Consider the following 23,199-nt stretch of genomic DNA (forward strand, 5'->3'; position numbering starts at 1 on the left):
CTAAGCCCCGATTAAAAATACCCCTCTCAACTAGTTTAATCAATTGTTTGCACATATTTATTTAAATATTTAATACATAATAAAAAATTTAGTTGCCCGTTCTGGTTTCTTATTGGTTTTTATGCTCGTAACTTGTAGCGATCATAAGTATTTACTGTTTAGGCTATGTCTATATCTAAATCGGCTTTTATTCATAATTCTCAGCGGGGTCTTGAGATACGGATGTATCTCAATTTCGCTTTCGCTGTTAACCGCGAAAAAGCTTTTAGTGGTTGTCATGTTGCTGTTGTTGGTTGTATCTTAGTTGATGTTAAGTAAAAATGTTTTTTTTTCGGCATTTTCTACTGCTGCGGCTGCTGTCAATATGTTTTTGCTTGCATTTATGCACGTTATGTATGTATGTATATTCAATGACGCTTAATCACAGATCAATTTTTTAAAATTTCATTTGACTTAGAAGTTAAGAAACAAAACACACAATCCTACACTTGGACTAAATAATTACTGTCTCTGGTTGGGTTTTTGGGCTTTTTGGCATGGACAACTTAGTAGACATAGATATATGGGTTCGGAGAGGCTGGATGATAGCAGTACACAAATATAGGATAAATTATACATCGATTTAGCGACTAAATCTAGATACGTAATCTGCCGGTTTCTAAATATTCTTTTCTCTTAAGATTTCTTTTGTTTTTGTGTTTTGTTTTAATCATTGCAGTCTCAAATTGTTTATGGGCTTTGCTATATAAAGAGGAGAACATAGGGTTTCTTGGGCCGCTGGCCACGATCTGGCTTTTGAAGCCCCTTGGTGTGCGGTATAAAAAATAGTATTTCCTTTTTACTTCCTATGTGGATCTCGGGGTCTCCGTCGACCAGCGGTGAATACTTGAGAGCAGAGGGCTTTTATGGGGAGTGATAGAGAGAGCGCACGTAGATCATTGTGGTTCACATCAGACCAGTTTTGCAGGATTCGTCCCTCACTTCTGGATGAGACTTTCGCAGCTGCTGCTGAGATTTGGCAACGACTTGAAACTGAGTCGCGATCGATCCACCTGGGCATCCGAAGGACCATGGCCCCTGCTGCTCTTGCTGCTACTGACCCCGTCCACGCCCCGGTCAAAGGATGAGGAGATCACAAGCGGATGTGGATGTTTATGGGACTGCCGCTGCTGTTTCTGCTGGCAGGCATAAGCTGCAGGCGGCGATAGTGGCGATGTGGGCAGATCAATATCCAGCACGGTATCCGCCTCACCGGGCTTCAGCTTGGGATCCGAGTAGCGGCGCAGTTCCTCCTTCGCCTGCTGACCACCTCCCAGACAATCGGTAGTGCAACAGCCAATGGGCAAATCCACGCTCATCATGCCCGAGTGGCGGTAGTCGATCTTTGGCGGCGTGCTGTAATCGTAGGGATGCACGGCAGTGTCTGGACCCACACTGGTCTGGTCACTCAGCACATCGCGGTTCTCCAGAAAGATGGACGAGTTGGAGTAGCGTTTTGTCTGGTGCGGCTTATAGACGAATCCACCGAGACCATTGGCCACCGCATGCGAAACACCAGAGCTGATGGATGGTGCCTTGTGTTCGCCACTGCCTGTAAGGAAATAATTTGGGTTAGTTTAGCTCAGCCTTCCTAATCTCCCAGCCACTCACCACTAAAGCTGCTCAACTGCAGGGCATGTTCGCGACCCGTGTCCGTGGAGATGCCGCTGGCACTGAGATCCTGCCGTGATCCGGCACAGAGATCCGTGGCCGAGCCGCGACTTGAGCCCTCCGAGTGCTCCAGCACGTTGTGTATGGAATCGTGGAAGGGCGTCATGCTACCCGATCCCTGGGGACAGGGACGGAATGAGGAGATCTGTGAGACAACGTCATCGAGGGCCCAGTCGCGGTCGTAGTTGTGCTGCGACTGGGAGCACTCGATGTTGGCGGCCACAGCCACTTGGCCGAGTTGCTGGCCCCCCGGCTGCATCTGCTGGTGCCGCTGGAGGCCATGTCCGTCCTCCGTCTGCGTGCAGGCGCTGCTGCTGCTGTGTGGCACCTCCAGTTCCGCGGCCATTTGCAGCATGTGATGCGGCGAGGCGTTCAAGAGACGTTGCATTTGCTGATGCAGGCCCAAGCCCGCACCGCCACCACCGTTCTCCATTGACGCACAGCTCGCCTCGTGGGCACAGTGTGCTCCGGCCGCACCGCTGGCGTTGATCTCCACCGGTCCGCTTGCCGAGCCAGCATGGGCCAGCGGCTCACTGAAGTGCTGATGATGGGCGGCCACCGGAGATGGAGGTGCCAGGGGGTGAATCTTTTCCGGCGCATTCTGAATCAGCAGAATTCTGTAAGAGAAATGTTAGATAATCAGTAAATTTTCATGACTCTTATGCAAAACATGAGTTTTTGATGAATATGGGATTACACAAAGATTACTAATAATAAAAAGTTGGTATTATGTTTATAAATAAAAATAAATACAAATCATTAGCTGTTCAAAGTTAAGTCATCTAATTGCCTTATGTGAAATCAAAATTGTTATAGCAAATAAACAAATCATTATCTTATTTATAACCTCAGCTCTGATAGATTTTTATAATAAATGATTTTATCGCATTTTTCGCAAGTGACTCTTTGTATAAATTTTCAATAATTAAAAATGAAAACAGGAAACAAAGACATTGGAATCGGAAATATATAGGTATAACAAAAATACAAACAATTTGCGATGATTATTCGAATTTTTCAAAGATTTCCTTGTTAAAACCAATCGTATTCAATCTTTCGCACACATTTGTCTATAATAAACCGTAGCAATGCCATTAGTAAGTATTCTCATCTTATTTGTTTACACTAAACTGGCTCTAGACAAGGTTGATTTACAATTTGGCGAAAAATGATAAATTGCAAGTGCAGAAAACTAAGCTAAAATCGAATTAATTTGAATAAAATTATTACTAATTGATAATGTGATTTGTGTTATAAATGGTACGAACAATGCAAGCAATATAAAAGTTCAAAACCAAATCTGGCATATAGAAGCGTCAGCTACGTTAATCAGAAACGCATACGAGTACGTTTTCAATTAAATATCAGACTACTACTAACAAGACTTTTAACAATGGACTCATCCAACAGAGAATTCAGATTTTTAAATACGGATTTATGATTGTCTCCGCTGACTAGAAATGCTATTTTTCTTTGTCTATAGCACACAAAGAGATAAGAAACTTCATCGGTTTGTATGGGATAACAAATACATAAATTATAAATTATTTCAGACAACAAAATTGCAAACTGCTTACGATTTCTCTGACTAACAGTGAAACCTACACCAATTATAATCATCAAGAAATACTTCTCACAATTTTAAAATTCCTTAAATATCTTGAAAAACATATTATTTCAATTACATTTTTCCAACGAAGTATATTCGAATACTGTTACATGAAACACTTTATCTAAACGTAAACAGAAACCTAAACACATTGATTCAACACTTAAATGTTTGTGTTACATATCAGCAATTACTCATTGCAATTTTCTGTTTAAAAATCCTAGTGAGCCATAATCTTAACATTTATAAAATCCCTAAGCAGTGATCCGTGATATTGACCTGTTGCGTGCCTTCCAGCGGTGACAGAGGTGCAGATATGCCTTGCACTGGATGTACAAGAAGACTATGCCGCCGGTGAGGCCGACGGTTACAACGGCCAGCTTTGTCCAGAAGGGCCAGTCTGAAATGGCGAGTGGAAACCGGTAATCAGAATCCGTAGAGTAAACAGTGGGTATAATAAGAGCCCGGGTTCAGGCAGGTCAAGCAATTAAACAATTACGGATTTCGCTCAGCGGTTGTTTGACATGTCCGAACCCGAGAGCCCGGAGTATACTAACACCCCGCACCTATTAGGCCACGTTGGACATCGTCGGCGGCCCGCTCGATAAGCACACACAGCGACCAGATGACGCACAGGGCGGCGGCACAGTGGAACAGCACGGAGCAGCACAGCCGCCGCCTTTCAATGCCGGAGATGTCAAGGCTGCGCCACTGCAATTGCCAATCCAATCGAATCCAAGCCAATCCAACAGCAATACAATCGATTCCGAAGCCAAACAATGCAAAGACAAAATGAAATAAATTAGCTGGACATTCAGCAATCATATCAAAAAGAACAACCGAACCCACCTCGTTGAAGGGCTTGATCTTTGTGTGCATGATGAAGGGGAATTTGCAGAGCTCGCAGGAGTTCGTCTCGGAGGCGGTGAGCCATTGCTGGAGGCAGGCCTGGTGCACGTACTTCAGACTTCCGGAGCAGTAGCACGGCGTGAGCAGCGGGTTCTGCGGATCACTCTCGCAGTGGCAGATGCGGCAGATGTCGCCGCTGTTCTGCGAGGCCTGGCTGCTGCCCGATCCGAATCTGGAAGAGATTAGAGGAGGATTAGAGCCATGTTACTACATCATATATAAGACATTAGTTATAATATAATATCCTTAGATTTCCCTGCCTTTCCTCAGTTTAGAATTCCCAAGAACCTATTCTCAGAGTATAAACTGTTTTACATTTTTATAAAACACACTTTTAATATCTTTAGATAATAAATGACAATTAAGAAATGTAGTTATTACTGTCAAATTAAATGGGATTAGAGGAGGATTAGAGTCGTGTCACTAAATCATATATAAGACATTAGTATATAATATAATATCCTTAGATTTCCCTGCCTTCCCTCAGTTTAGAATTCCCAACAACCTATTGACAAAGTATAAACTGTAATATATTTTTATAAAATACACTTTTAATATCATTAATTTATAGTTATTACTGTCAAATTAAATGGGATTAGAAAAGGCTTTGAGTATCGTCACTACATCATTTATAAGATATTAGTATTTAATACTAATATATTCATGGATTTATAAACATCTGAGGCTAAGTTTGGAATACCCCAAAACGTATTCATATAGTACAAACGTTTTTTATAGTTATTGTAAAGTTCACCTTTAAGGTCTTTAGATAATAAATTAAAATTTAGAAATGTGTAGTTATAACTGTCAAATGAAATGTGAGTATTTAGGTCATCGTACTTGTGACGTCTTCTTCTAGACCACTTAAACCCAAATACTAGGCCATTTTGTGCGCGTTTAGATATAATTGCAGCCTAGAAATACGGCGTTTTTGTCAGCTTTAAAAACAATGCGTAAGCATTACCTCAAATCAATTATTAGAAATAAAATACAGCTTATTCATCCGAATTGGTATTATTTATAATTAAACATCGTATATTCTGTAAGCCATTAATCAATTGTGATCGAGGTATATAATGATGGTATAACTGAATTTTTACATCATTATTTATGGGAAAATTGATTGAATTAGATAAATTTACAAAACAATTCAATCGTATGTAACAGACCAACTAACAAACGTAGTCAATGAATATTTATTAGTTTTCCTATGACCAATGCAATCATTTTAACTATTCCCCGCTGTAATCAAAACTTCAATTAAAAATATAATCGAATTAAGCATGTCATTAAGTATGTGTTAATCGTATAAATGTGTGAGAATTGCTCTTATCTTAACGACTTTTTTATTTATTTTTTTTTTTTGCCTTCAGAGCTGGAAAACTTTGCGTCTGTATTTATGAAATCTTATTGCATGTGAAGCCATATCACATTTTGCATTCATTATAAAGCATGAATTTAAATAAATGATGAGGCAGATGCAGTTTGATGCCAGTGAAATTGAAAAGAAGTCATTGACACTTGCTGCTTGAATGGGCGAAATGAGTGTGTACAATGAATCACAACAGCGGTAGTTTTCCAGAATTTTATAAAACACCCAATCCCACGTTCTTAAAATGGAAGAGTTGTAGTACAATTAATATGAAAAACACTCATTTTCATTGGATAGTATTTATAAATAAATACATTTTTAGCCATTTTGCCAGAAATGCTTGTGGTTTTAGGTATTACTAATATAGGTTATTCCAAAATTTAAAAATGAGCAGATTCTTTTTATTTGGTTCTCGATTTCAACATATACATACATATATATTTTGTACTTCCAAGGAAAAATACATTTACGATGATACTTCAGCTCAACATTATGTTAAATGCTATTTAACAAAAAAAAAAGTCCATTTCTTAGAAAATATGATATTCTATAAAGTGTACAATTATTATATTTCTAGTTATAACCGACTGTGAGCAAATGCAAAATTATTAAAAATTGATAGAGGAATTAGTGAGTGTTGTGGGAACCTTTTACTTTCCTTGTGAAAAGCGAACATTCCCATTCGCACCCCTTGCCCAGAAAGAACACATATCAATTAAGTTCTGATGCGGTTCCCTTTGGACTGCGGCAATCTGGTGCTGCTTTATGGCCAAGGCAATTAGCTCCGTTGGCCGCCCTATCATTATGGCTGGCACACGCCCACTCACCACCTGCGAGGGGTATGCGAGGGGTCTGGAGGGTCGGAGCGGAGTATCTAATCTAACTAACTAACGGAAAGTGGATGGTGAAAAACTTTTACTTTCTACCTCACGAATGCACAGGGGGAAAAAAGGATATTTGGGGATATGATTCAAAATAGCCTTAATCATCTTGTCAACATAAAAGTTTATACGAAAAATATGTTTTTCCGTATTTAAAAATAACAATGTTTCTAAAAAAAAAAAAAAAAAAAAAAAACATTATGTTATTTTAAAAAACTTAGAATATAACGCCATTCTACTAAGATAACTTAGGTTTACAAAATACTTGGGGCCTTACATTACTTACAGAAGTACTTCCAGTTTTCGAAACTGCTGATCAACCTTTCATACATTTCTTATGCTATCAGTTTTTGAGGTTTTTATGATATCAAAAATATTATATACTAATATAAGTATAGCTGTTACAAGTATATTTGAAGTTAATCATAATGATTTATTTATAAAATTATAATTATGTGTTATACAAATCATTCCAAATTCGGACTAATTTCCATTTATTTCTCCGCAGTGTACTATAGCTTTTGCCCCTGCTAATCTGCACTATCTGGAGTACCGCTGTACGTGTGTCTGCCTGTCAGTCCGTCTGTCCCTGTATCCTTTTTAGAGTTCAGGCAGCCAGTGCGTGATTGAGGCGAAGGACAGACCAGTCAAAGGTTCTGCCAGCCCATTTGTTGTGGCTGTCGACATGGTCATGGACATGGAACTGGACACGTCCTCTCCACTCCTGCCCTGTGTTTTTTTATTTGGGGCCAATCGACGACTGGCCTTGGATCGATGGAACACCGCAGAAAGCAGAAAGTGGTTCATAAAGTACACAGCCGCAAGTACACATGTTTGTCTATCCACGGGATGGAACGTTATCCTTTCTTGGTTCTTGGCCCCTTCTTGCAGGTTAAGGACATGCGTAAGCCGCAATTTTTACGACTTCATTGGACGGCAGACAGTCGCCGGCTGGCCATTCCATATCCACACCTCTTGGAGCCACTCGACTGAAACTCAAACAGCCTCATGACTTGGCATTTATGGCTCTTTTCGGGAGGGCAAATTGCCTGTTCGACATTGAACACAACAAATTTCAACTCAATTAGAACGGAAATGTCGATTCAAATCCATAAATACATTCTGTACATATGTAAATTCTTGTCGATCACAAAACACAAAAGAAAACAACAAAATGAGTACCCTCGAAATGATTTCTCACATTATTGATCGGTGTTTGTGCTCTGTTCTGTTTGTTTTGTTTTTTTTTTTGCCCTCCTCAATTTGATTAAGCGATATCAAAGGGTATATAGGTATGTACTATATAAACACACATATGAAACGCTATCACATTACCAGGTAAAAGAGAGAAAACGCGAGGCAGGTGCTTTATTTCAGCGAAACTAAAAATAAAAAACCTTTTCGCTCTCGGGTTTAGGGTTTCAAGTGCAAGTTGCAGTTAAGCATTCACTGCTCATCGTAGTTTTTTAAGGCATTTTGTGCTGGCCCTGACAAAGTTCTTCCGATGGAAAATTCTCCGAAACGCTTGCTTTTTGGTAACCAAATATGGATATTCGTTAACCTAATGTGAAATTCTATGTTCCTTATCAGCATTATATTTTTGTTTTTTCACCAACCCCTTGTTCTATATTTAAAATAATGACGTTATCATTAAGCACATTAAAATATGAAAATGTTCTTATCAACAAAATATTTAACATATAAAATGGAGAAACTATTCATTTGTAATCAGGAATGTATTATTACCCACTAAAACTTGGGAACAGCTGATAATACAAATTAACTAAACCCATAATCGTAACCATTCATCATAAGGTCTGACCCAAAAAGAGATCTTTAATAGCATAATTATCCAAGGTTCGTTCGGTAATTCCCTCGTAAACCTTTTTATCTCGGGGCCCTCCATGTTTTTTGCGTAAGACTTTAGTCTCTTGAGCAGTTGATGCCCCAACCGTGCCCACTTTTAATTACAACTAAATTAGCGCATTTTATTAAATTCCACGCCAGAACAACGGAACAGGGCACGCCCTCTCCATCTCCGCCGGTCCTCCGACCAGATGGAACAAGTAATCTTCACAAAAACCGGGTGATTCCGAGGGGTACGAACGGAAGGGAGACATCGGAGTCAGGCGGGGTCCACCAATTCAACTGTTTTGCGCTTTGTTTTCGCTGCTCCGCTTTGTTCCATCGCTTTTTGATATTTTGCGCATTATTTTTTTGGTGTGCTGTGTAAAACTTATTTTTAAGTCCCAACTGGTTTAAGAGTTCGAGGCAATTAATGCAAAAGTTATAACCAATGCGGGGCGCCAAATATATATTTCGCCTTTGTTTGGTAAACCTATGCGAACTGCGGGCTGCGCGACTGCAAATACTTTGGGAAAAGCCGCATCTTATCAGTGGTATATATTTTCCGCTTCGCTCCATTTTACATTTTCATTATACTCGACAAATATTTGATCGTAATTGCCCAAGCCGCCACACATAAACAGCAACAATTGCCAATGTTTATTTAGCAACGACACCTGAAACAACAAAAAAACCAGCTAAGAAGAGAGATACATTTACACACTCCAACGACAGATTAGATTTGCGATGGCCGGGTGATAAGCCCCATCAGTCCCACAGCGAGGGTGTTGACTGGTCTGTTTTTCTTAAGCATACATACATAAATAAAGGAATTAAAGCTTCGCAAGAGCCGCAGATATTTATGAACTTTTAAAAAAACATTTCGCAAGGGGCACACACAAGCGAGTATAAACTGGTTAGCTGCTAATAATATTTGAATATTTTTGAGTAAATAACACATTGTCTTGGAAATCGATAGTATATAAACATATATACAACGTGTTATGTATAAATATTTGCTCATAAGCTTTCTCTATTGGTATTGGTACATAGAAGTATATGATTTGATTGGATCATTTGCAATATCTTGCTTAAAAATCAAGCTCTTTGTTAGTACGACTCTTTTATAAATTTGTTGTTTCATTAAATTATATTTCAATATGCAATATATTGCTTAAAGATCAAGCTCTTTGTTAGTACGACTGATCTTTATACAATACATTTTTTGCTCTATAAAAATGAATTTAGGTATGGCAACATCTAGTTTAAAGATATCTTATCATATTTTTGTTCCATTAAAATATATTAAATTATGGTCACTCTCACTTCTGATTACACTATAAATAAACCGCAAGGGATCTATAAATTTATAATTGTTTAAACAGATAACAACGTGTCAAGCACTTGTCACCTTACCAGCAATGTAAAGCCCATATTTGCATTTCAATCGAAATGCCGATCGGCTCAGAACAAGTATGGTAAGTACAAGTCAATGTTATTAACTGATGTTTAATGGTTGTCATTAGCAGGTGTTGAGTACGGATTAGATAGATTAAGATCTTAAAGTTGATGGAGAGCATAAAATAAAAAATAATAACGAAATGGAGCATTTGAAAGTGACAACACCTGGGTATGAATCATTTTCTGCTAATAAGTGGGGTACATTTATCTACATATCTGGATTTGGCTCAAAGTATGGACAGCTGGGTTTCTCGACCCTTTAGCAATTACAACCTGCGTTGAGAACTTAATTACCTCGTTTCCCCAAGTGACAGACAATCAAACATTTAAATCATGTCCGTTTCCTGGCTATAAATAAACAATGGACAATGCCAAGAAGAATGTCAACCATCCCACGATTTTTCAGTTGCGTGCTTGCACTTATTTCTCTTTTTTGTTGTGGTGAACTTGAATATTTTATAGGGTACTCTTTTCTTTCATGTCAAGGGCGTTTAAGAGCCCAAAAATAAAAAATTATATTGACTCACCTGACATTTGCATAGTGCTGACCGGAGTTCCAATCCACATGCTCGATATCCGAAGAGGTTTTGGCGTTGTCGCAAGGCATTTTGTTCGTAACTTTCTCTGTAAACTAGACGGCAGGGTATCTCATAGTCGTTGCGATCCTGGTCCGCAATATAAACCGAGGGGTTTTCAACCCCAAAAACGGGGGCTCCTTTGTCTTTTATGCTGGCTAGTCTTGCGCTTTTGTTATGATTCTCCGCTGGTTATTTGTTTATTTCCAACGATAAACACACAGCCTGTCGCCGTCTTTATTTTTAGCGACCCTGTTGGCAGGGGCTACTTCGATTTTTTGCACAATATGTAAACCGAATCTATTGCACTTTTATTTTTATTTTCTTTTCCTTTCTTTTCTTTTTTCTTTTTATTTTTCCTCTCAACGCCAACGAACTTCTGGCCGTGCGTTTGTTTGTGTTGGTAGGTCTATTATTATATCGTTTTGCTTATGCGCGAAGAAAGTCGTTGCGAATGATTGGAAATTTGTATTTTTAAGCCAGCATCGAGCTGTTTAACTGCCTTTACCCTTTTAGGAATTACACATATTGTTTACGTATTTGAATAAACTCAAAACAGACACATACACGAGCGGCAGGCGGTGTTGCTTTTCCATTTTCATTGAGTGAAAAGCTATTCTTTGTGTTCCGTTCTCAAATTGGTCGTCCGCTCGCAGGAAATTTTGTGTTTTTTATTAGACCGTCTTTAGAGGTGGATAACCATCGATGAAAACATCGATGCGTCGATGTGATGCTTGTATCGATAAGCGTTATCGTGATTTTTGAGTATTTATATACTTATTTAATACCAATTATTATTGTTATCGATATAACGATAGCGTGCACATTGTGGTCACCCTAAAAATGGTAACGTACTCAATAAATCTAAATTAAATTCCAAATAAGGAAGTTTTGAAATTTAGAACCATAAAAGGACCACATTATCAAACTGCAGAATTTGGCTTATAAAAAATTCAAATTTGGAAGTTCTATATAACCTAATTCCTTACTAAATAAAACATCACATGGCAATGGTATACTAAATCAAAGACCATTATCCGGTTTTAATGTAGGTTTTTATTATTATACTTTTCCGTTAAATCCATTATTGACACTGACTACAAAAAGCGGATCGATTTAATGTTTGCCGATTTTTGATAACAAAGGGGTTCATTTCGGTTTCGTTACGCGGGTCTTGGACAAGAGTTACGATCAATCGCTGATGCTGTTTATAACCATAAATAAAGGCAACACAAACTAACTAAACTCTGAGGGATCTGACCAGATCGGACCTACAAAGTGTAGATCGATTTGACGTTGGAGCCCTGCTTGACCATCGTGTCCTTGTGCAACTGGTACTGCAGCGAGTTGTTGCGTCCCAGACGCAGGGCGTCGCGCAGCTTGTGGCCAATCTCCAGGGCGGCTTCCTCGTTGTTTCCGTTGGCAGTCCAGATGGCTGAAAGGCAGGTGGCGTTCAACAAAGGAATTCAAAAGAAGTTGGGGGTGTGACTACTCACATATCTTGTTGCTCTTGGCGCGAATGTTTACGACAGCCCCACAGATCTGGTCGGAGTGATCGAATGCCTCGCCAATCAGACAAAGCAGCTGTAAGGGAAAATAGAGATGGTGTAAGTCATAAAGAAAATATAATGATGATCTAATATGAGACGGACGGAATACTCTAAAAATCCACAGTTAAGCCTGTTATATCATTTCATTATTATTAAAATTAGAGGAAACTAAAAATAGAACGTACAAATAGTACAAAAATGAACAGAAAACATGAAATATGTAATCTCAAATAGACCATCGTATTTGAATGTCAAGTTATTTCCATATCGTGTTGTTCTTCTGTATACTTACCACATCGAGCCATAGGTTATCCAGATCGCTCTTGGAGCTTTTGTTCAGTGTGATGACCCAGCGACCGCCCTGCTTGTTAGCAGCATCCTCCCACATGGGACTGCATTTCAGAAATCACAGTTAAGAAGGTTTATGTAATAGATACGATTAAAAGCAAAAACCCACCGAATGTTCTTCTTGAAGAGCGAGTAGTCACTGCCCACTTTGATCTCTGATGGCGGCTTGATGTGGTTGTATAGGCTCCAGAAGTCCTCGACGGTATCGAAGCTGGTGATCTCGTTCTGCATGTCCTCCCAGGACTTGGACCGATCGTTTTCGAGGTACCACAGGGTCCAGACGTTCATGAGCGGGTGTTTGAACAGGTGCTCGGTGCGCACGGCATCGTCGCCGGCGACGGCGGCTGCATTGGTGGGTGCAGTGTTTCCTGCGGGCTCACCAGCCTCCTGGGCATCCTCCTTGGGCTTGACCTCCTTGACCTCGGCCTTGGCGGGAACGGCAGCCGGAGTGGGTGGTTCCGGACGACCCTGCTCGCTGCTGGGGGCGCTGGTCTGCGTTTTAAGATAACAAAAAAAAAGAGATCGGGGATGGGATTCAAGAGATTAGATTAGCTTGGCTTAGCGACAGGCGCACTGAGAGTATTACTTTGAACATGGACTTGGGATTGGCAAAGTTCTTCATTCTGTGAAAGTCGCTCTGCATGTTGGCGGCCGTGTTTTTTGGATGCGTTTGATGGTAGGATCAGTTCTTTTTCGGTTCCCGGAGAGGATTCGGATCAGATTCGCCGTGATTCACTTGCCGCTCTCTGTCGTGGTGTTTGTGATAGTTGTTGTTGTGGTGGTGCGTGTGTGTGTGCGAGAGAGCGAAGCTTTTGATTTCTGTTCGAGTGTGTGTGGATTTTGGATTGTTTCTTGATATCTTCCCTGCAGTTCGCTTTTCACTTGTGTTTTAATAACCAAATAACTAAGTAATGATAATACAAAAAACTCGTTAAACTTGTTGGTATTGACTGGTTGTTTGAGGGGGGTGTAAGTGTATGTGGAGTATATCCTGATTCCCTTTGGGGGGGTGGGTCTACTAGTATAAAAGGCGAACAAATGTTCCTAGCAAACTCCGAATCGAAAGTGGCGATGGAATTACAGCACACACACACACGCGCACGTATTTGACATAAAAACACAGATTGCCTGTTGAGATTGAAAGAATTGGAATTGATGTTTTAATTTGAGTTAAAGAGTTTAAAATTTATTTTTAATAATTTTTTCTTTGTTGCGGCTAAAATTCGAGACTGCGTGTGCGAGTTCAAAGCAGCGGCGCGTTTAACTGAAAAAACGTCAAAGAAAGGAGGTGGAAAGTGGAGAAGGAAAGAAAAACCAACGGTTTATTGGCGGTGCTCGCGGCTGCGACTGCAATGGCCGACAAAAAATATGATTTAACTGTTGTTTCGCGACTGCCTAATTGCAGTAATTCACTCTTTTTTTTTGTCTCTCTGCTTCGCCTATTTATGTAGCAAAAAGAAACAGAAACCCACACACACACGCGCCCGATATGTCTTGACAAATTCCAGCCAAAACGAGAGAAACAAGAGAGAGAGAGAGAGAGAGCAGTGGAAACGTGTGGTATGCAAATGCGAGAGGAGAAAAGAGAGCGAGTGACCGCGAAAGCGAGATAGCTGGATAGAAACAGACAGAGAGAGCGATAGTTATGACGTAGACAACAGCGTGCAAGTAGCGATTATTAACTAGCAATAATTGTGCGCGAAATGATTTCGAGGGGGAACTAAAAAGGAATCGATGAACACAATGATGATGATGCCACGCCAACTGCACACTTTTCCGCTCGACTGTCGCCTCCCCTCTTGTGCAACAACCCTGTTTTTGTTGTTCCTGCCACGGCTCAGCCGAAATCGAAATCGGAACCATGCGGCTTGCCTTCTATCGCCTTACCTTCTCCGTCTCCAACACTACCATGATTTCGATGGCAAAATATCGAAAGTGATCGCGGTTCGGTTACGCACTCGCTTTGCGTAGGTTACTGAGCTTAATTATTATTAGAATTATTAAATTCTTTAATTAAGTTTGGGTTTTTGGTGGCCAGACAGTGTGACCAGAGCCAGAGGGGGTGATCTAGTGATGGGAGCACAGGGGCAGCTGTCGATTAATCGGTGAGGCAACCCTGGTCATGGTTGTCATTGGCTAGTTGCTGTGACACTTTAACAACCGTTAAAATTAAAAAGCTGTTTGAAGCTTTCGAATTTGTATTAATCTATTAATCATTTTAATTTCCAGGGATATTATTTAGTAAAGCTATTTAAAAACTCAAATTCTTTTTATATAGGTAAAAAAGCCACTTTATGGCGGCTTTCATAATAATATGCAATCAAAACGAGTATTTTAATTTATATTTTTTAAGGAAGAGTGATTAAGCTTATGCCTACTTAACCTCATTTAACTATACCTTTAAGTTTAAGACTTAGTATATAATGTATCTGATCTAATATCTAATATATCTTATAGTAGTTAAACTGATTTTACGCATTTTTAACAATAATACCTTGTTCTTCATTATTATTATTCAGACTTTACCATAATACAAGAAATAATTTGCTTACATGGGAACTCTTTTAAATAATTTACCTATAAACCATAAGGAAGTTAGATAGACATCCATAGTCAATCTTAGAGCTTCAATCGAAAATATAAATGCAAATTTAATTGACATTTCATCTGTTTCCCACAGCACGATCGCCATCAACAACAACGTCAGCGCCATTTATCATACGCAATTATTTGATATTTTAAAGCCAGCAAAAAAATAACAATATATTATAAATAATTAACAACCAAATTTTAAGACAGGCCCAGAAAACCTGATTTTTGGTTGAAATTAGGTCTTCGTTTTATTTAGACACTGGCATCATCAATTGGAATTCAATAACAAAATGACAAACTTAAGAGTGAATCAATGAGTTTTCCATATAATAAGATTGTAGTTTGTTTATTTGTTTTTAAAGCGGATTCCAGAAATCACCAGAATAACAAAATATCTGAATAAAATAACAAAGTAGCGAAATTGCTTTGACGTCAGGGGTTATGTTTTTGCCACATAAGTTAGACAGACTAACCTGTTAGTGAATCATAAATAGCCCAGAACTTCAGTTGCTTCTAAAGGTGTTTAGTATTTGGAACCAACAAAATTCTATCTCGAGGCGGGCTCGCCTTTGTCTGCTTTAAAAATAGCCAAAAGATCCCAAAAACACAGCGGGAAACACTCGGCAACAGATGAGAATGATACTACTTTTGAGGCGATGATACTACCGATGAGATGATGATGTGGCGCTTTGGTTTTGGATACGCTTGACTTTCAAAATAGACTGCTGCAGTAGTCGCAATCCGCAGATTGAAGATGTTTACGGACCCAGCCTGGAACGTGAAGCGTGTTTATTATTTAAATAGTTAAGTCATTTTGTAAACGAACAACTGCGCAGTTGCCCTTGTAATCGCCTAATAAGCGGCTTTCAAGAGCTTGGCTTTGGCACGATCGAAACCGAAAACCCTTCCCCAAAGTCCAAGATCCGTGGGCTCTAATTACACTTGAGCCGGTCTTATTGAACTGACATTTGATCGGATCCTCTATTATACTCACATCGCATCTAATTATGCAGTACGGATGGATCTCAAGTGCTTGGCGCATGTCTAAACAGAAAACTTCCGCCGATCTACAGGAAACCCGGAGCCAAAGTTAAACTTATAGCAGTAAACTTAGAATTAATTAAAAGTAAAAAGTGATTGAGTTGCTCAAAGATGCTTAATTGTAAATAAATCATAGCCAAGTGGTTAGAGTACAAAGTGGGAGATCTAAAGGTTCGACTAGGGGGTACCTAATCTACTTAAATAAATTGTAAAAATTATAATCCTACATTAATCTTACCTGAGTTTTTGTATTATAGAAAATTAAAAAGATTATATTCCATTTCCTTACAAGTAGAAAAGGCTTATACAAAGAAGTCTTACCTTAATGGAATTCTTGACCCATTATATGTAGATTTCTAACAAATTTTATTAAAATAAAAGCCAAGCCATCAAGATAAGATAATCCAAACCAGATTTAAGAAATCCAACCGCCGAATATGCCTGACCGCGCAATAAATTCCAAGAGGCAAAAAAGTATCTTTAAGATACTTGACTCTGACAGCCAACGAGCTCTGAAAATGCCACTTGAATCGAGTCGAAAAGGGTTCTGAAAAAGGCAGCCACAAGATGGGTAGACCACAAAGCAATTAGATAACTAATTGTCCAAGCGGCAAGCATACAATTAATGATGTTTTTATATATTCGCCTCCGCATCTCCCTGAAAATATATCCGTAGCTTGAGTGTGAGAAGTGCGAATTTGAGCGACGTTGATAATGAACTTCAAATTGCCGCCACTGGCTGTGGGATACGAGATAGAGATTCTAAAGCTGAGTAAGAAACCGGACAGGCGAAGCTCAGTCTGCTGGTCAGTGAAACACACAACCCAGCACATCTTCATTCAGATTTATGCAAAACGCAAAAAACAACAATACCCAGTCGAGTTGAAAGTTAGTATATAAGCAGTGGCTTTTAAGATTCAGTTATTAGTAACCCGCCAACTGCAGAACAGTAAAAACGTAGTGATACCTGGATATATACCTTCCCAACTTATAACTCATCTGTCAATCGAAATCCATAATGAAGTGCTTCATCTTGGCTGCCCTGTTGCTGGTAAATGCAGAGAATTTGCATAATTAAGCTGATATTTACGATCATCTCTGAATAGATCCGAACCATTCAATTAAAATCCGGGTTGTGACTCTCTATAAATGTCAAATGTGTGCGGGTATTGCAAAGAGTAAATACTAAAGTTATACAATGTGCAAAAGTTAAGCAAACCAAGGGGTTACATATGAGATGCGACTTTAATCAATGTTATGACATCATCTTTTGTTTTTTGTGATCTCCTCTCCAAAACTGTGTAGCGTGTTAAATTGGCCAGAACATTTAAGCCATCATTTTAAGCTTGTCCTAATTTTTTGATGTTCTTTTTATTTTAGGCCACCGCTGCCAGTGGCGAGAACATCTTTAAGATCAACATATCCCCCGAGGAGGCTCAGCAGTTCCTGAACAGCGCCCAACTGCGGGGCATTGGAGATATAGAGTATGCCCCGAAAACCGGCGAGAATCCTCTGCCCGAGGCTCGCAACGAGCAGGGACAGTTCGTGTACATGGGTCGTGTGATCGAACATCCCGAGGACTTTGTGGAGGAGCACTACGATGCCCATCAGTACCATGGCCAGGATGGTCTGGGTCAGTTTGCCTATGGCTACAGGGACTGGAACCAGGGCAAGAACGAGAAGCGCGATCAGGCGGGCACGGTAACCGGATCGTACAAATATGTCCAACCGCATGGCCGCGACTTTGTGGCCAACTACTATGCCGACAAGACCGGTTTCCATGTGGAGGACAACCGTCCGGCGCATCTCAAGCAGCCGGCCACCAAGACGCCGGCTGTCCTGAAGGCCGAGGAGGAGCACTTCAAGCTGTGGGGTGAACTGGCCGCTGCCGCTGGACACAATCCCGATCCCTATGCCGCCGAGTACCAGCAGGAGGGTCGCTATCAGCCCACAGAGGACGAGATCAAGCCCTACGTCCACGAGGAGCAGCCATATGTTCCCGGTCCCGAGGAGACCGGTGAGCCCAAGGGATTCTTCTATGCCTTCGACTACAATGTCCCATTGTTGCGCAACAAGGAGGAGCGTGCCGAACTGGAACGTCTGCGGGCCGTCAACAACAAGGATGAGTAAGATCCGGACAGATCCTTCCGGATTTTGGCAGATCCATCGCATCCATGGATCGCCTTGTTTGTATAGGTCGTTCTGTAGAAAGTAGCAAAAACATTATTCCACATATTTATTGAAACCCTTCGTAAAATAAATCACAGCTTCAACTACACTTTTGTCAAATACGATCTTTTATTATTACATACATATACATATAAAAATGTGTGTTTTTTTATTTGTGGGCTCTTCAACCGCAAGTGTGTGTGATTGTTTGTTGTAGAAGTTTTATGGGGGTGTTCCGGAAAACTCGGGATATCTTAGAGGTTAGGGTGAGCCAAAAAAAGTACCTTATCTCTGATTGGTAAACTTAGTAAACATAGATTACTGTATAAATTTATGAAATACTTAAAGACATCTTTAAGTTGCAATTTTCTAGAGTTTTTCCGGTACACCCCTATTGCTGCCCCACACGCATTTTCGTTATAATTTTCTTGCCCGGTCTCTCTTTTCAAGTAAAATTATTGCTTTTTGCTCTTCGCTTAGAAGACTTGAATCTTAAACTAGTTTAATTTGTATTTATAGTGTTATGTTTGTTGCTGTTTCTGTTGTTGGGTTCGTGCTTGAATTAAATACTAATTATACACGAGCATTTCTCTCATTTACAACCAGTTAAAAACTAGCATATACTTTAGGGTTTTTGCGTTCCAACTCACAATTAAGGAAACTCTGGGTTTAGGGATAATACCAATTGGATGCAATCAATTTTGATTAGTTCTCATACACTCTACCTGTATGGCACCTTAAAAAAATAAGAACTAAACACAGAAATAAAAGTTGGTATTTCCGTTTACGTGAGGTTTTTTTCCTAGCAAACAAAATTATATTTTATTCGGTATACGTTGTGTATGTGTTTTAGAGTTCTTCAATAAAATTCTTCGATGTGGAAACAAAATTAGATTTTCGATTGAATCACAATTGAAATTTCGTTCTTTAATGGAAATATGTAGCTAACTTTATATACAAAGTCATTACACATATATATATTTTCATATGGCAGCATTTTTCAGTCCGATATTGCAGTTGAAACTTTTTGTTTTCCCTTTTTTCTTTTGTTTTAGTGGAGTTTCCCGAATATTTATTCGAATTCTAGTGGTTTACTCTCTATAATATATGATTCGTGTGAGTGGTTTCGTTTGAAGTTGAGGGATCGGGTTAGCACATTAAACAATAAACACAGTAAAAAGGTTAAACATTCCAACAGTATCAATTAGAACACAACAAGCACGCACAGAAAATAAATAGAAGGAGACGTGGGTTCCCCTTTCGTTACCCAATAGGAGGAACTAAAAGTTAAACTTTAAAAAATAAAACATAATAGCGACTTTGCGGATCTGTATACTGTAAGGTACATAAGTTAGTTGTGGCACTATAGAGCCGGCTTTTTAAAACTCCCCGCCCGTCGTACAGCCCCTCAACTTCAAAGCGTGGAGATCAATCGATCCAGGGTTAGGGTGCTTGGATCTGCGAAGTTTCCTAATACTTTTGCACGGATATGGACTGGGAAATGTCTAGTGGTTGGTGGGTGGTTCCCGATGGTGATGATGATGTTGATGAGACAATTTGGGAATGGAGCTAGTAGTTAGTCTAAGATGTGGTGGTGTGCTGAGATGTTCATTTGGCGCATGAGTTTCATTCGACGATTACATGTTAAATACATTAATTCTCGTGATTTTTTTTTATCAACTGGTTCTTGCTAGGCTCTTGTCGCTCTTTTGGGCTTGTTGTATATAAGGCAAACTGTATGCGAATCATACATATATTGAACTATGTAAATACGTTTATCATTTTGTCAGTTAAATGCCGGGGAAGATCCTGGGAGAAGCGCTGTCGTCTACAAAATGTCTATGAGCTGGAGCATGGCACAACTGTTAGTTCATCTAGTCCTGGTTCTGATTCTGGTTCTGCTTCTGAGTGGCTATCCAAAAAATTGACCAACGTTGTAAACGGGTGTGTGAGTGTATATATCTTCTGTATATATATATATATATATAAATCTTGTATATGCTACACGCGACTCTATCCACGACTCTAAGCCTGACTCTAAGTGCTGATGCAGTGACCCATTTCACTGGCGATTGCCGTCTCCTAACTCCCACTTACCTACGAGATTTTTTTGTGTGTTTTTGTGTAAATTCAGGATTATCTCTACTTTGCCGCCGCTGCCGCTGCTGTGGCATTGGCCGACGAAACTTTCAGCTTGATGAACATGCTGTTGTCGCCATTGCTGCCGCTGTTCAGATCCAGCTTCTGCACCTCGCACTCCAGATTGTTGATGCAGTTCTTCTCGTACTGCGTGGTTCCATTGTCGGAGGCGGCGGTGGCCTTCTCTGTCGGCTGCTCACTGGGCGCCACCTTCTTATCTTTGCTCTTTTTCAGCGCATTCAGCAATGTCTTCTCTTTGCTCTTGCCCTCCTTGTGACTGCCGTCCTTGTCCTTGTGCTTGTTGTTCTTGAAGCGCGGGAAGATGCAGCCGTTGGGCAAAAAGCCGCCCAGTTTCTCCTTCTTGGCGGGGGCAGCGGGCGGAGGAGTTGGTGTGGCAACGGGAGGAGCAGCAGCTGCAGCAGGAGCTGGAGTTGGACTGGGTGGAGTTGAGGTGGCTAATGCTGCTGGGGGCGTTGAGTGACTGGATGTGGGTGTGCTGGCACCATTGGTGGCTGCCGGTGGAGCAACCTTTGCCTCTGGTTCGGTTACCTCCACCACCGCTTGATTGTCCAGCACAGTTGCTGATCCATTCGCTGAGCTTCCCGCATCTGTTTGATCCACGCAAGCTTCCTCCAGCAATGCCGATTGGTCCTGCTGTTCCGCCTGCTCGCTGGCCACCTTGTTGTCCAGTTGCTGGGCAAAGACGGCCAGGGTGATGCCATTGCCATTGCCATTTCCGTGCTCTGCCAGCAGCGGCTCAGACAGGTGAGCCGGTGGCGAGCTGGCCTCGTTCATTGCAGCACCAGCACTAGCTGCCCTCGCCGCATCCGGCGACTTGGGAAACATCTGCTGCGTGGTGATGTTCTGGTAGTGCTGCTGCTGGCGCTGCTGCATCATCTGCTCCTCCCGCTCGCGATCGCGCTGCGCCTGAACGGCGTTCCACACGTCCTTCAGCTCGCCCGAGATGTCCCTATCCTTGAGTATTACGGCGTTTCTAGGGGGATGAAAATTACATGTTAATTTTTGTATTTGGGGACTGCACAAATGGCTTTTTGAGCTAACTTCCTAGCTTGATAAATGTAACCCGTAATTAATTAGATTAGAATAATACCTGACTAGTTTTACGCCTGGATTCATAGCCTCCACAAAGTCGCACATCAGCTCCACCATGGCCCGTCGCTCTTCAGGATCTTTGCTGTGACGTCCTGAATCCTTGAGTACTTCCGGATTAGCCATCACGGCAAAGACGATGGGGGGACTACGAGGACTGCCAGGAGGCACCTTCCAAAAATAATAAATACATATGTTATTTAATACAAAATATTTGGGTATTATTTATGTTATCTAAGAGTAAACCAAAATTCTATGATATTTAGGCAAAGCTTTTGGTAACCTCTCTCTCTAGATCTTTCAACAAAAGCAATTCAAGTCAGGGTTTTTTAGTTTGACCTACCCAACCTAAAGCTACGATCAGACGATCCAAGATTTTCATAAAATTTTGTGAATTTGACAGATAACATTTGAATAAAATGTGTGAGCATGAAATTTTTTCATTAAAAAATTACTTTTGTGTATCGTCTGACCTTAGCTTTACCAAAATATGTTCAATTCTTAATAGATGGATAGATAGAAGTTTCAAGGATCGTTTCTTCTCTGACCAGAATGGGAACTTACCCGCATGCCGCCGTAGAGGGGAATGGGATCGCTGGGCTCCTGCGGTATCACAATGCGCGTCCAGCTGAGGACGTTGATGAAGAGCTCCTCGCTGGACTCCGTGGTGGTGCGGATGCACATGTGGGGCTGCGGCGGGTTCTTGAAGTGGCGATAGGCCCGCGAGTGTCGGTAGCTGTGCGGCGGCGGCGAGGAGTTCATCAGGCTGAGGCCGAGTCCCGAGATCCCGTTGTTGCTGTTGCCCTCCATTTCCTGTTGCTGCGGATCCGGGTGCATCTGCAGCTGGGTTTCCGTATCCAAATTGTTGTTGTAGCTATTTGTTGTGGTCTGTTGATTTTCATTGATGGCAGTGTTTGTATGTGTTTCCTCGCCCTGCGGCTGCTGTGGCTGTTGTTGTTGTTGGGGTTTTTGCTCCTGGGCGGCAGCCTCCGCCTCAAGTTCCGCCGCAGACATGGTTATGGTTTTTTTATATAGCTTAGCAGTCTTTAGTTAAATCAGTTGCAATAAGATATCCTTTTGTTTTTCTTTCAATTTCTGGTATTAGCTTTAATTCGCCTTGCGGCGAATTCGTTTGGCCGTGTTTTTCGTCCTCTTTGTTCTACCACGCACTCACACCAAAACACCAGCTCTCTCTCGCTCTCAGGCTCGCCGCCTTCTTACAACATTATTATTATTATTGCTCCTTGGGTCCTGGCTTCGTGCCTAACCTTTGACCTTTGGCGTAATTAATGGACCTGCCTGCATATTAGGGGCTATTGCGTATTTATACACCCGTCGGTTGACACTAATATCCTCCTCAAAGTCTTTTATCTGGCACGCACACGAATGCAAAACACCCTTCTGCCTTACACACGTACAAGTGGGAGTTGCTTGTCTGCAAGGGGGAGGTGGGGGTGGAAGAGAAGAGAAGACGAGGTGAAAACATGAAAATGGAAAAGTTCAAAGCGTTTGCGGTGCCACACTTACACATTTCACCGATTTTCATTTATAATAATCACTTTTCCATTGCACCATGCACACAAGAACACACACACTCACGCACACGAACAAACGGGCGCAGTTACATACTTACACACAAGATGCGTTTTCCTAACTCGCACTCACATAATTTCCCATTAAAATGGGAAAACAATGCAGCCAGCCGAGCGTGTGCGCTGCGCTGATTTTTATATTTAGCTTTTTAGCAGCTTTTCATGGCAGACGAACACACGGGAAAACAGCCGATTTTTCCGACAACCCAACATAAACAAAAAACTAATGGGCCAGGGTGGCCAGATGGGGCAGCAGGAAAAGTGCAGCACTGCCAGATGGCACTAGGAACCAGGGA

General features: G+C 40.9%; 4 protein-coding genes across 11 annotated transcripts; 1 reads left to right on the forward strand and 3 right to left on the reverse strand.

Annotated features, from left to right (window-relative positions):
- Positions 1-29: 29 nt before the first annotated feature.
- On the reverse strand, positions 30-11,055 carry LOC119553649. 3 transcript variants are annotated; one of them, XM_037864135.1, is made up of 7 exons: positions 10,930-10,947; positions 10,315-10,871; positions 4,169-4,400; positions 3,877-4,030; positions 3,599-3,719; positions 1,651-2,327; positions 30-1,591 (listed from the first exon to the last, which is right to left on the reverse strand). In XM_037864135.1, the coding sequence occupies exons 2-7, from the start codon at positions 10,392-10,394 to the stop codon at positions 978-980; spliced, it is 1,878 nt and encodes a 625-aa protein (XP_037720063.1). In that variant the 5' UTR covers positions 10,395-10,871; positions 10,930-10,947; the 3' UTR covers positions 30-977. The 3 variants fall into 3 exon arrangements, with proteins under 3 accessions (XP_037720063.1, XP_037720062.1, XP_037720064.1); XM_037864134.1 differs by having other exon boundaries at positions 10,315-11,055; XM_037864136.1 differs by having other exon boundaries at positions 3,886-4,030; positions 10,315-11,054.
- A 340-nt stretch (positions 11,056-11,395) lies between these two features.
- LOC119554484 (eukaryotic translation initiation factor 4E1) lies at positions 11,396-14,322 on the reverse strand. Of its 3 annotated transcripts, none has more exons than XM_037865412.1 (6): positions 14,148-14,302; positions 12,847-13,164; positions 12,370-12,752; positions 12,205-12,304; positions 11,859-11,946; positions 11,396-11,797 (listed from the first exon to the last, which is right to left on the reverse strand). In XM_037865412.1, the coding sequence occupies exons 2-6, from the start codon at positions 12,901-12,903 to the stop codon at positions 11,634-11,636; spliced, it is 792 nt and encodes a 263-aa protein (XP_037721340.1). In that variant the 5' UTR covers positions 12,904-13,164; positions 14,148-14,302; the 3' UTR covers positions 11,396-11,633. The 3 variants fall into 3 exon arrangements, with proteins under 3 accessions (XP_037721340.1, XP_037721339.1, XP_037721341.1); XM_037865411.1 differs by having other exon boundaries at positions 12,847-13,388; positions 14,148-14,301; XM_037865413.1 differs by lacking the exon at positions 12,847-13,164 and having other exon boundaries at positions 14,148-14,322.
- Positions 14,323-16,791: 2,469 nt separating this feature from the next.
- On the forward strand, positions 16,792-18,171 carry LOC119553209. Its single transcript, XM_037863466.1, has 2 exons — positions 16,792-16,944; positions 17,274-18,171. Exons 1-2 carry the CDS (start codon positions 16,912-16,914, stop codon positions 18,021-18,023), a joined length of 783 nt encoding a protein of 260 aa, XP_037719394.1. The 5' UTR covers positions 16,792-16,911; the 3' UTR covers positions 18,024-18,171.
- A 51-nt stretch (positions 18,172-18,222) lies between these two features.
- LOC119553208 (actin cytoskeleton-regulatory complex protein PAN1) lies at positions 18,223-23,119 on the reverse strand. Of its 4 annotated transcripts, XM_037863465.1 has the most exons (5): positions 22,839-22,943; positions 21,876-22,746; positions 21,313-21,482; positions 20,160-21,195; positions 18,223-19,974 (listed from the first exon to the last, which is right to left on the reverse strand). In XM_037863465.1, the coding sequence occupies exons 2-4, from the start codon at positions 22,323-22,325 to the stop codon at positions 20,205-20,207; spliced, it is 1,611 nt and encodes a 536-aa protein (XP_037719393.1). In that variant the 5' UTR covers positions 22,326-22,746; positions 22,839-22,943; the 3' UTR covers positions 18,223-19,974; positions 20,160-20,204. The 4 variants fall into 4 exon arrangements, with proteins under 4 accessions (XP_037719393.1, XP_037719391.1, XP_037719392.1 ...); XM_037863463.1 differs by lacking the exon at positions 22,839-22,943 and adding an exon at positions 22,945-23,119 and having other exon boundaries at positions 18,223-21,195; XM_037863464.1 differs by lacking the exon at positions 22,839-22,943 and adding an exon at positions 22,977-23,109 and having other exon boundaries at positions 18,223-21,195.
- Between the last annotated feature and the right edge of the window lie 80 nt (positions 23,120-23,199).

This window comes from Drosophila subpulchrella, chromosome 3L (assembly GCF_014743375.2).
Source record: "Drosophila subpulchrella strain 33 F10 #4 breed RU33 chromosome 3L, RU_Dsub_v1.1 Primary Assembly, whole genome shotgun sequence".
NCBI classification, from domain to species: domain Eukaryota; kingdom Metazoa; phylum Arthropoda; class Insecta; order Diptera; family Drosophilidae; genus Drosophila; species Drosophila subpulchrella.

Coding starts and splice junctions, on each gene's coding strand:
- LOC119553649 (XM_037864134.1), bottom strand. CDS start 10,394: ATGCCTTGCGACAACGCCAAAACCTCTTCGGATATCGAGCATGTGGAT. Junction 4,401..10,314: donor CAGCACTATGCAAATGTCAG/GTGAGTCAATAT, acceptor AATCTCTTCCAG/ATTCGGATCGGGCAGCAGCC. Junction 2,328..3,598: donor CGCTGGAAGGCACGCAACAG/GTCAATATCACG, acceptor TTTCTCTTACAG/AATTCTGCTGATTCAGAATG.
- LOC119554484 (XM_037865412.1), bottom strand. CDS start 12,903: ATGCAGAGCGACTTTCACAGAATGAAGAACTTTGCCAATCCCAAGTCC. Junction 12,753..12,846: donor ATCCCAAGTCCATGTTCAAA/GTAATACTCTCA, acceptor CTTAAAACGCAG/ACCAGCGCCCCCAGCAGCGA. Junction 11,947..12,204: donor ATAACCTATGGCTCGATGTG/GTAAGTATACAG, acceptor TTTCCCTTACAG/CTGCTTTGTCTGATTGGCGA.
- LOC119553209 (XM_037863466.1), top strand. CDS start 16,912: ATGAAGTGCTTCATCTTGGCTGCCCTGTTGCTG. Junction 16,945..17,273: donor TCTTGGCTGCCCTGTTGCTG/GTAAATGCAGAG, acceptor TTTTTATTTTAG/GCCACCGCTGCCAGTGGCGA.
- LOC119553208 (XM_037863463.1), bottom strand. CDS start 22,325: ATGTCTGCGGCGGAACTTGAGGCGGAGGCTGCCGCCCAGGAGCAAAAA. Junction 21,483..21,875: donor CCCTCTACGGCGGCATGCGG/GTAAGTTCCCAT, acceptor TATTTTTGGAAG/GTGCCTCCTGGCAGTCCTCG. Junction 21,196..21,312: donor CCAGGCGTAAAACTAGTCAG/GTATTATTCTAA, acceptor TCATCCCCCTAG/AAACGCCGTAATACTCAAGG.